The 12695-nt window shown below is 32.3% G+C and overlaps 1 protein-coding gene across 1 annotated transcript in view; it reads right to left on the reverse strand.

Annotated features, from left to right (window-relative positions):
• Positions 1-1141: 1141 nt before the first annotated feature.
• The window catches only part of TUBGCP3 (tubulin gamma complex associated protein 3), a 134845-nt gene continuing 123291 nt past the window's right edge, over positions 1142-12695 (reverse strand). The window contains exons 21-22 of the mRNA XM_031958732.1: positions 10950-11066; positions 1142-5675 (exon numbers count right to left, since the gene is read on the reverse strand). Coding sequence (XP_031814592.1) covers positions 5517-5675; positions 10950-11066 — 276 coding nt within the window. The 3' untranslated portion in view covers positions 1142-5516. The remainder of the gene's footprint in view (positions 5676-10949; positions 11067-12695) is intronic.

A 12695-nucleotide genomic window follows, 5' to 3' on the forward strand; every position in this document is an offset into this window, starting at 1 on the left:
CTTGGGCCAAGCTCTCTAGAACTGCACTTTTATAAACTTTTTTTTGGTTATTGTTTGATAGTATTCACAATTTTGTTACATTCTCCTTAACGTATTTCAAAGAGCATTGCACTGTAAATCTTCATCATCCATGGCTGTCATATTTGGTTTGCAAAGAAATACCATTCGACAACTAAGGTGGTTTTTGTACTACTTGTGACCATTTTATATTAAACATTTCTTTATGAAATGGCCTTTCTTGTCATTTTCCTCTTGGAAATAGAGATACATCCTTTCCTGGCTAGGTTTTTGGTAAAATTAATATAGGGACCTCAAATTTGTAATTTGTGGGTCATCAATGATGATAATTTTTTTTGTTTGTTTTTTGCTTTTTCAAGGCAATTAGGGTTAAATGACTTGCCCAGAGTCAGCTTAAGTAAGGCTTAAGAGTTTAACATTGGATTTGAACTGTGAGGCCTTTCTGATTCCAGGGTCAGAGCTCCACATATTTCGTCATCTAGTTGCCCCAACAACTTTGGTTTAAAAATCACAAGCTGGCTTGTAAATCATGGAGAATTTGGTTATAATTTGGCATAAAATATAGTGAGAGGGAATTAATGGTAAAGCCAATGAGTCTATGAAGCTAGATTTATTAAGGAATATGGTTGAAACAAATAGTTTAAATGAAGTTTGGAAATCAGGGTTTTTAATGAGACATGCTAATTCATTACCACAAATATATTTAAACTGGGGGGAAAGGGGACACACACTATACTTATATTTTTAGTAGGCAGCTAAGTGATTCCATAAATATAGTATTGGGCCTCCAGTCAAGAAAACTTGAGTTCAATTTTGGCCTCTGATACTTGCTAGCTATATGACTCTAGGCAAATCACTTAACCTCTTTTTGCCTCAATCTATTGGGTAATAGCAAACCTTTCCAGTACTTTTGCAAGAAAACCTCATGGACAATATTGATGTGCTTTGGTCTACAAGAGTAAGACATGACTAAACAACATTTAAACTTATTTTGAATGAGACAAAAACTAATAATATATATAAACCCAACATATAAAAATAATTCTATAAGAATATTTACAAGTTCTTCCCTGATATTGAAACAATAAATTTTTTTTAATAATGTTTAAGTATAAAATAAATTTTCGGGGTTTTTTGTTTCTTTATCTTTTGTGAACGCACAATTTTGGAATGCTGAAATAAAATGCACCATTAGGACATATCTAGGAACACAGTCCATTTTAAACATGTGAATATATTTTACATTTTTATTTTTTACTCATCAAATCACCCATGAGAATATGTATTAGTTCAAAGACCCAGGGTCTAAAAAAAATTGAAAAGCTGCTAATGAAAATGCAACAAGTTTATGAAGCAACTTAATGGCATCCTTTCTATATACTATCTTAATTTTCATTGAATAAAAATAGTGCAAACAGTCTTTGTCCATCAAGATGAAGGAGTACATGAGAATGAATTATAAGGTGATATTGGCCAACATCACTGAGTATTAAAGCTAACTTTTTTTTTCTTATTTCAAAAGAGAGTATCTAACAGCTAAAACAATTTTTTTTTTAAGAAAAAAACATCAATGTCTTGTCTTAACTTAGATCAATCAATCAATCATCCTGTATTTATTAATTATGTAACAGTAGCAGGCATTGTGGCTAGGTGTTAGGATATAAAGACAAAAATAAGGCAATCCTCAAGAGTTTACATTCTTCTGGAGGGATACAACATTCACAAATAAATATAAGATACCTAAAAAATAAATACAAAGGTTGTTTTGTTGTTGCTGCTTTGTGGAAGTGAGGTGATAAAAGGGTTAAAAGACATGTTGAAGGGAACCTGTGGAAGTGAGGTGATAAAAGGGTTAAAAGACACATGTTGAAGGGAACCTGTGGAAGTGAGGTGATAAAAGGGTTAAAAGACACATGTTGAAGGAAACTAGAGATTCTAAAAGGCAGAAATTATGAAACAAATTCAGGCACTGAGTACACAGTCTGTGCAAAGCTATGGAGACAGATGGTATGCCATGCAGGGAACAAGAAGCAACTACATTTGACTAGAGTATAAAATGTATAGAGTAGTGTGTAATCATCCTGGGGGAAAAAAAGATTACTATTATTAAATGACAGAGCATGTTTATATTTTATCTGAAAGGCAATGAGGACCTACTAAAGCTTTTTGAATAGTAAAGTTACATGGTCAGATCTGCGCTTAGGAATTTCAATTTGGAAGGAAGGAGAATGAATTGGAGAGGGGAGATCCTGACTTCAAGGAGACCAATTAAGAAGTTACTGTTATAACCATGAGAGGTAATTAGGGTTTGAATTGGGTTATTTGCAGCATGACTACAGTAAAAAGGGTAGATGCAGTAAATGTGAATGTAGAATTCAGGAAGCCTAGCAATGGGTTTAATACATATAAAGGGAAGAGTCAAGGATGGAACTAGATTGCAATTATGGATTACTTGAAGAATGATCTTGCACTTCATAGGGAAGTTTGGATTCAGTGGGAAATAGAATGGCTTAAGTTCGGATATATCTATTTTGAGGTATGTTAGAATTCAAGATGAGGGGACATATCCAAAAAGTATTTGGTAATAATGTGGGAACAGAACACAGAGAGATGAGGAATGGATGTGCAGATATGGAAGTTACATATACAGAGAGGATGGTTGAATCCATGAAAGCTAATGAAAATATTTGGAGAAAGTGAATAAAGAAATTAAGAGACTAGGGCATAGCTCTGAGATACACCAATGCACAGAGGGTGGAACATGTATGTTAATTCTGTAAAGGAAACTAAAAGTGATCATACAGAAAGCACCAAAGAGGGAGTGGTCAAGAACATTAAGTGCTAAACTTATTTAAATTAACTATTATTATTATTAATTTTAACATGGGGAAATCTGAACATGTTTGAAGGCAATGAGAAAGCAATCACTTTAAGAAGAGAGATTGAAAACTGTGGGGAACAAGGAGGTCTTTGACATGTGTGTTAAAAAACTATAAAAGCACTTTATGTGTTGACATAGAATTGGAAACAAAGTAGACACTCAAGTTTTTCAAATGGCTTCACAAATTTTCATACAGGAATGTAATGTAATATTATTATGCTTTGAGAAATGGCAAGCATTAAGTCTACAGAGAAGCATGAAATTAAATAAACTAATGAAGAATGAAGTAGAGCCATAAACACAAAATACAAGTATAAATACTAATGAAGAATGAAGTAGAGCCATAAACACAAAATACAAGTATAAATACAGTATAAATGGAAAATGAACCCATAATACATTCTAACTTAAATGTTGTGAAATTATAAGAACCAAGTTTGCAATAAAGAGGTCTGGGAAGACATCTTTACCAACTCTTTTACAGGTTGGGGATCCATAGATATTAAAGATTACATGTCATTTTTTTGTTTAATATGTTTATTGACTGGTACTGCTCAATTTTCTTCTTTTTAAAATTTTTCGTTATTGTAAGATATCTTTGGCATGGAGAAGAAAAGAATGAGATAAAAGAAATTCAATAACAAAAAATATTAAAGTTTCTTTAAGGAAAAAGAAAATTAGTAAAAAAAAAATAGGGAAGAAAGGATGATTAAAGACAAAAACAGGAGGATATGGGATCAAGTACACAAGTATAGGAGTTAGAGTTAATGTTGATAAGGAGATTCTCTTAGATTAGACAAAAAAAAAAAAAAAGGAGAAAATAGGAGATGACTGTTGAGGTGACTTGAAAAGTGGCAAAGGAGCTCTTAATAAATGGATTCAATTTTTTCATTGAAGTATGAGGTGAAGTCCTTTTCTAAGGAGAGAGCAATACTAGTCTATAATAGCTACTATGGAAAGTATGACAGTGTGAATAAGGAAAGAATAAAAGGATTGAAAGGAAGCAGTGGAGTCCCAGTTGAAAATGAATAACAAATTTATAATGGATCATTGTATGATTTCCAACTGTAATATTTTGTAGTAATGGAAGTATTAGGGAAAATGGTAGATCTACGGTGGAATTTTTGGAGTTCAAAAAGAATGAACAGGAATTGTGAGACAATGGGGGAAAGGAGTTCAAGGGTATAAAGTTGAACTGGTTAAAGAGTCAAGATTTGGAAGATTCAATAGCAATATAGAGTACTATATAAATTATCCATATTTTAATGAATTAAAAATTCATTCTCCATGCTATTTTTAAACTATTATCAAATTATCATGCCTTCATATTTATAACATTAAGAATTCTAAACTTCATTGAGAATTTAGTTCTGTATTGCCAGAAACTGTGAAGCTTCATTCTTTAATTCAAATTTCTAATTGCAAGGAATTTGGAATAGACAAGATGAGAAAAAGAAATGGATTCTAAGTGAGAAACTGCTGAATTTCATTCTTCTTTCTATACATTAAGTTCCATAATATGCATTTCCTAACTTTGGATAACAAATAATAATACATAGAGTAATATTTTAAATCTAACTCTCTCTGGTCTCCTCCACATAAAGTATGTCTTTCCAAGCTAGTCAAGAAATAGACAATATATTTGAAAGATAATTGTATTTTAATTTTTCTAAACTTTTATGTATGGAACATAATAAATGGAGACTTAAATGACTTAATATAATGACATTTTTACAAAAAAAATTTCTCTAACAGTAATATATATATATATATAAATATTTACAATGAAAAAATAGCCAAGCCAAAAGGATATCTTCATTATATAATCAATTTCTTTCTAATACACATCAGAATTTTGAACACAAAATGTTTCAGTCACATCTATATTTACACATATTTTATCTGACAACTGTGAGATCTAAACTTAAATGCTTGTGTATTTTTGTTTTAAGTCAATTCTATTAGTGTTTTTCTATATTTTTGCATATGACTTTTAGAAGTTACCTGAATTAGTAAACCAAATATAAAAATGTAAACTTGGAAGCAAGAAAGAAAACATATATGTAAAGTTAATGTATCAAGATACAAATGTTCTCACACAGGCAAATACATTATAACATTAAAATCAGTATAATAAAACACTTCATGTATTTTCTTGGTAAGGACAATATTTCAGGATCTGACTGATTTATTATTAACAAAAACTGTCTCTAGACAGGATGCTTTAAAAAAGTTAATAACATTACACCTTAACTCAATACCCAACCATCTATTTTCTCTAAAAAGAAAAATTGTGATTTTTGAAATGATGAATATAAATAATAAAAGTATGAAGCTTAAAAAGCTCCACAAAACATGATATTCTTTAAATATGAGGTTTCAAAAAATAAATTGAATAGTGCAAACTGATCTATTTAACTTAGTAACAAATGTATTTGATTCCAATGTATAAACAAGATTTGTCTTTTGTATTTCTACCATGATGCCACATATTCACATGTCTGAAGTACTTATGGGCAAACAGAGCTGCAAGCCAGTTGTTTTTCATTCTTAAGTGTGGATCTTTATGTCCAATCAAATATTTAACATTCTTTATATATTCAGTTTTGGAATTTGTTCACATGTGGGAACTACGTCTCCCTCTAGTGCCCAAAGATATTCGAAGCCTTGGCTCTCTTGCTTTATAATGTTCATTGAAGTCCAATCTAAAGCTAAGAAACCGAAGACTCTCATCAGAACTTGTTGTCAGTAACACCAAAAACTGCTGTACAATACCCTAAGGGAAAAGTAAGAAAGAGTAAATTAAGGGTTTGTTGAGGGGAGAGGGGAGGAAAGGGAGAGAGAGAATTGCAAAAACAAGGCAAACCCTTAACAATCCTCAAGTCCAAAGTTGCAGAGTTATTTGGTTTGGTTTGGTTTTGCAAGGAGAGAGTGGGGATATTAGATTCCAGATCAAATAAAACCAAAACAGATCACAGCTTTTGCATCCTGAAAGTTTACAATGGGAAAAAAGGCATTTCAGAAAATTTAGGAACTATTTTGTTCCTTCATTCTCTTTACCTTAAATTCAACAACAGTTTAATCTAAAATTCTGAATACATTTTTTTAAAAAAGAAAGTCATAAGAGGTAATCTGAAATAATTTACTGCACATAGTTGGAACTTAGTAAATATTCACCAAATGAATACTTATGATTAAGCTATGATACTTATTTCACATTTCAAAGATATATGATTTTTGATAGTATTTCTTCCATCAATGCAACTTGCAAATCCAATTTACTTTTGCAGAACTGATGTAGTCAAAAAATGCCCCACCTTTCAGCCAAATTAGTGGTAAGGCTCTCCAAAATTAGCTAGACTTGTTCATAGACAAAAGATCTGAGAATTGTCACTGGGCTTGTATTCAAAATATTTCCAACAGGTTAAAATCTGTCAAGATAAAGTGTTTTGCAAGAATTGTGTCTGATGAAAAACCATTACATTGAATTCCCAATCCCTATATTTTTGCCCACCTGCATTTTTGATTTTCTTCACAAGCTAATTGTACAATATTTCAGAGTCTGATTCTTTTTGTACAGCAAAATAACAGTTTGGTCATGTATACTTATTGTGCATCTAATTTATATTTTAATATATTTAATATCTACGGGTCATCCTGCCATCTGGGGGAGGGGGTGGGGAGTATGAGGTGAAAAATTGGAACAAGATGTTTGGCAATTGTTAATGCTGTAAAGTTACCCATACATATAACCTGTAAATAAAAGGCTATTAAATTAAAAAAAAAGAAAAAAAAAAAAAAGAATTGTGTCTGGGTCACCTCCATACTACAATGAAGTACCGAAGGAAAATTTTAAATTCTGTTTATTTCTTCATTAATTATAAAGCTATAGAGTATCCCAAATGAGCAGAAAAACTAATAAAAATCTATGCCATACAATTCACTTCAAATTATATGTACAGTCACTTTTAATCCATTAGACATATCCATTCAAAAAGTATTTACTCAGAATACACTCCAAGAAAGGCACTGTCAATTTAGAACTAAACCTAAATCCTTGAAAAAGAGGGAAAGTAAACTTTAAATATTAACATTAAAAGAGGCTCTAGAGTTAATAAAATGTAAAGTTTATAAAATTTTAGATTTCCATCATTATTACTTTTTTATGAAACTTAAGAAATCCCCAAATAACTATAAAATTAATAAGCTAATGAAAACTATCTAACTTAGGGCATGCTTTGTTGTCCTAATATGTAGATAAAACAGTACTTTAAGACATTTACAAAACTAATCAATGTGTGTAGGTAAAACTAATTTAAAGAAATACATGCATTATTCAGTGTGTACACACATACACAAGATTTATTGAGCATCTAAATATTATATGGAAATAAAAAGAGGCACTAAAAGACCAAAAAAAAAAAAAAAAAGAGGCACAGTTTTTCTCTTCATTGAATTTATAATCTAGCAGAAAAAAGTCCAACAAGGGTACCACCTCCATTCCAGTCCTCTCAGTTCTTCATTGTTCTTATAATCCATATTTTATCATCTATCAGGTTTTGTCCATTCTAGCTCCACAATATTCTCAAATCTATCTTTCTCTCCATTCAATCCAAAACTAACCAAGATTATGCAGTCTTCACAATCTTTCACCTGGATTATAGCAATAGCCTTTTAACTAGTTTCTATTTTATCTCTCCTCTCCAAGCCAAATTCCTCATAACTGCCAAACTGAAACTTCTAAAATACAGGTGATGTGTCCTGCCTAAAGCACTGACATTACACCGCTCAAGAAACTTGAGTGTTGTCTTTAGGACAAAAATACAAGCTTCTAACATTTGGTATTTGAAAACCCTCACAATCTGGACCTGGTTGACCTTTCCAGATTTACTATGATTTCTAGACCTTAGCACATTCTAGTTCTGACCAAACATATTTACTTACTGTCTCTTGTACTTGAGAATCAATCTCCTACCCTTGCACCTTTATCTTGTTCTGCCCCCTTTCTTCAAAAGTAATGTCAAGAATCACTTCTTTCCAAATTAAGGCTTTTCCAATTCCCCTTTTGTTGTTAGCTATCTTCCAGGACTATTCAAAGGATCAAATCAGATAATATTTATAAAGAACTTAGTGCAGTGCCTGTCTCACAATAGAGTCTTAATAAGTTTTTATACTCTTTCCTTACCTTCCTCCCTTATTACTTCACAAGCATTTTACATTTATTCACTAGTGCATGCTACTTCCCTCCCCCCCCCCAACCATCAGCAGTGTTGGTTTCTGTCTTTGTATTCCTAGAACCTGTTACTGTGCCTGGCATACAAAAGATGCTTGATAAATGCTTGGTGAATGAAAGTACAATGTACTAAGTTCAATATAGGAGGAAAACAGTGCTATGATATTTAAGAGGAAAGAAGAATTACTTTCCACAAGTGGTTTGGGAAGGAAAGTTTTAAGATCAACTTGAATTGAGCGTTGAAGGATAAATAAAGAAAGTGAAGGGAGAGGAGGGGAAAACATTTCAGGCAATGGGAATAGCATGAATAAAAATGCAGAGGCAGAAAAATACTTGAAAGATTCAAGAAAAGATAGTGTCTAGTTGTATAAAGGTGGGGTCTAAGATGCCTTAGAAGGTTATGTCAGTGCAATGGTTTAAAGTTAAGGAATGAATGATTACCCAGAGCGATGAGGCAGCTGTCTGCTGCAAAAGCCAGTCAAGGTGTTAGAATCCAATACAATCACATCTAACAATCCTCTCTAAACTCTATCCTTTGTGATTTACAATCTCTGTTTCCTAAATTAAGTGAATTTATAATTAATTAAAACTACATTTTCAGGGCTATCGTTGGGAAGTCTGCCCTTCCTCCATCCTCCAGATCATCCCCTACAAAAAGAATACTACACCGGAAGGCAATGACAAAGTAGTAAGAACTCGCCCTACTCCATTTTCATTTTGAGTGGGTAAAATAAGAGTTAATCAGTAAGAGCAGGCACCCATGAATTGTAATCTGAATCAGAGATACCATGGAATTATCTTCTACCACCATTACCCTACTCCCCAAACCACTCATCTTCCAAATTTCTCTTTTATAATGAAGGTAACTACCAGCTTTTTAATCCTCTGGATTCCTACAACTTCAGTGTCATCCTTTGTGCCTTATTCTCTTTACCTCACATATCTAAAAGCTGACAAATCTTGTTTTGGTTGCTTTTTGTTTGTTTTATTCCCTCTACTTTCACATCTCTAGTATCTCTCTCCTTTTCTTTACTCACACATCTATGGCCCTAGTTCAGGACTTAATTAACAGCCTTATGATATATAATAAGTCTCCCTGTCCCAAGTCTTCCCATTTCAAACCAACCTCCATGTTGTTTTTATGATTTTCCTAAAATGCAGGTCTCATCATGTCAGTTCCCTATTCATAAAACCTCAATAGCAGCTTTTTGACTTCAAGATCAATTACTTTATCTTTCTCTAATCCTTTTAAAATTGTAATTTTAATCTGAGTTTTATAATATATGTAATTATTAGTATAATAAGACATAGACATAATTTATAAATAAATATGTATATAATGAAACAATAATGAGACTAAAAGGAGGATTTCAAAGTTAGGTTATGCCATTCATTTAAATTTGGTAGATGATGATAAGCTTTCTGCCAGGCATCTTCCTGAAGCTCACCCCAGAATTCCTGTATACATCCCAATATCCCATCTCACACCTTGTTAGAGAACCTTTAAGTCTCATACCACAGAGAGCAACCAACAATAACAGTGTGGGAGGAATGCCTGTTTTTCATTTATCTGAAAGGTGGAGAAAAAGGGATCCCCACAACTACTGTAGAAGAAAAATGTGCTCCTGGCCTTCTAAAATGAAATTCTAAATATGTCTTTCTATCAATACCATGTTGGCTGGTTTTTATAGTATCATAGAACCATATTTCATAGAATCCTAGAGTTTTAAAGTTATTTTTATTTTATTCCAATATAATCCAATTAGTTTTATATTATATATAAATATCTTACATATATATGTATGTGTGTTTGAGTGTATGTGTGTGTGTGTGTATGTATGTATGTATGTATATAGTCAGACCTATCATGCATGTGATGAGGAAGGGGGAAAGGCAGAAAGAAAATTAAATATTTTCCTGTAAAATATTGTTAAAGAAAATGTAGACAGTGACTTCCTGTTGAATGATGAATTTGAAATAAAATGATATGTGAAGCTCATTAAAAGTAAACCTGAATAATTTTTCTTTTTCATAGGTATGGGACTTTGGGTGTGCAGAAGCAGTGAATGACAAATAGCTGCTGACATACTATTATTTCAAGTTCCCCTAGAAGGAGAACAGAAAAGGAACTTCTTCTGTAAAGGAAAGAGACTATGAATACTAATGATTAACAAAGAAGATTAAGAATGTAATTTGAGTGCAATTGGGATTATATTGATTAAGATTACTTTTTTAAAAAAATCTATTAAATCTATCATGGAAATGGGTAGCAGTAAACAGGACCATCATAGCTCCCTTTGAAAATAAACACATTGACTTTTATATTAATTCCTTTGTAGCTGTATTGCTTATTTTAATTAATAATATAGTTAATTACTAAGTATCCATTTTGAAAGGAATATTAAAAATAATAAATTCTGTGTAGAATTAGCTTATATAGACACTTCATACAAAAAAGTCTGCATTCAAAAAATTATTTGGTAATACACATAGTTATTATTACATTCTTATGATCATTAAAAGTTTTATGTTTTCCAACAAAAATGGAAAATGGGGCAAAGTAAGAAAGAGAGTTAATAAAAGATATACACAACTGGCATAGTGGTCACCTCTTATTTTTGTCTCTGAAATGAATGTTTTTGTGGTCAATTACTGTTGACTGACTTGGAAGATCCAAAGTAAGATTCCCTATGAGCAACCCTCTGAAAAGGTAAATAAATAAACAAACTAGATTCTGCTAGAATAGCTTATTTTAAAAATGAATTATAACTGTCAAATATTTACTAAAAGACACCAAAACAATTTTTTGCTACATACCTGGTAAAAATGTGTCAATATTCGCAACTGGGAACACATTTTTGGAATAGATTCTTCAAATTCTCTAATCCTCTTTTCTTCCTCTTCTTCCTCTGTTGCTGTGATTCCCCACTGACCCTATAAAATCCAATATTCCAAATTTCACTGAAAATTATAATGACAAACTTTTTTTCTTTTAAAATCTTAGCAATTCTGAAAATATACACATATAAAAATAATGTGATATGGCTCATATTATTTCAAACACTGCACCAAATAAGTATTTGCCCTTCAAAGCAGTTACTTTTATTCCAATAACAATGCCAGGATTCAAAATACTTTTAGAATTTTTCCTTTGAAATCACTTTTATTCCAATAACAATGCCAGGATTCAAAATACTTTCACAATTCTTCCTTTGAAATCACTACTATAGAGAGTTTTTATTAGTCACATGAAACTCTTCATTTTTGACCAAAAGTGTTATTCAACTTCATCATCTACCTTATTAGCCCAAGTCCGCCTCTATAAATGATTTTTTTTCCAAACAAAATCTGCTTTTTAAGGATGATGATTTATCTCACATAGCAGATAATAAAAACTATATGCTAGAAACTTTAAAGACAATTCCAAAAGAGAAGGTCTGAAATGTTTTGAGCAACGAAAGTGTCATTGAAAAAAATCTATATGTACAGTTTCCCCATAAAGTAAATTTACTTTGAGGCACTCATATGGATACAGTCTGTTATGCTATCTTTAAAAATAAATTAAATTACTGTATGACACCCACTGATTACCTAATTACTAACTTCTTAAGGTTGGATGGGACATAAAAGGCCATGCAGTCTAATAGTCAGGACATCTAGTCTAGCAGTCTGTTATAGACGAAGAAAAGGTGGTTAAAAGAGTGTCAATCAGTGAATGAAAAAAAAAATCAAGTATTTACAATGTGCAAAGAAAGCAATGTGAAAAACTTGGGTTGGGGGGGATGGGGTTGGGGAGTACAAATAGAAAAATAGGACAGTCATCTCTATTCTAGAGCTCACATTCCCTTGACAGGTAAACGGGAACAACACATATAGTAAGTTTTAGCTTTAAGTTAAAGAACTTTTTTTTTCCTTGAGTATAGATAATTCAGCTACCTGAGTAGCAAGGAGCTACAGCACCTGCATGATGGTTGGAGGAAGTGAGCTAGAAGCAGGTTTAGTATTGGGGACTGGTTGAGAGAAGCAGTAGCTTTTCAATTACTTAGCCTTTTAGGCTTAATTGCCCACCTGTGGGTCTTCTCCACAGGAGCTATATTCTTCAGTGATGATTATGGGAACAGGACTGAAAGCAAAGGTAATAATAGTCTGAGAAATGCTCTTATTCCTGGAGCTCTTGGAGAGCTCTGGGGTTCTGGGGAAGAGATGGTAGCAAAAGGTCTTGGTACTGGTTTTGACCCATTTGACACATGTTATCTCCTGTGTTTGTTTTAGCTAGACTAAGTTAACCTGTCCCAGCTGTTGCTGTTTATTTTTTGTATTAGAAGAGGACCAATGACATCACAGATGATATCCTGACTCATACATAAATTGGATTTGAGGCAGAATTACTGAGACATGAAAGGTCTGTGGCATCTTTGATGTCTGACTTCACATCTGCTTCAGTTGCCTTTGTGGACATTGGAACAATTTTTTCTCATCTACCCACTTTGCTAAGGAAAGTCTTCATGTGCTTGGGATAGACATCTCCCCTACCTTACTGACAGATTTGAGATCTGTCAGTTA

Source organism: Sarcophilus harrisii, chromosome 3 (genome assembly GCF_902635505.1).
Source record: "Sarcophilus harrisii chromosome 3, mSarHar1.11, whole genome shotgun sequence".
Lineage (NCBI taxonomy): Eukaryota > Metazoa > Chordata > Mammalia > Dasyuromorphia > Dasyuridae > Sarcophilus > Sarcophilus harrisii.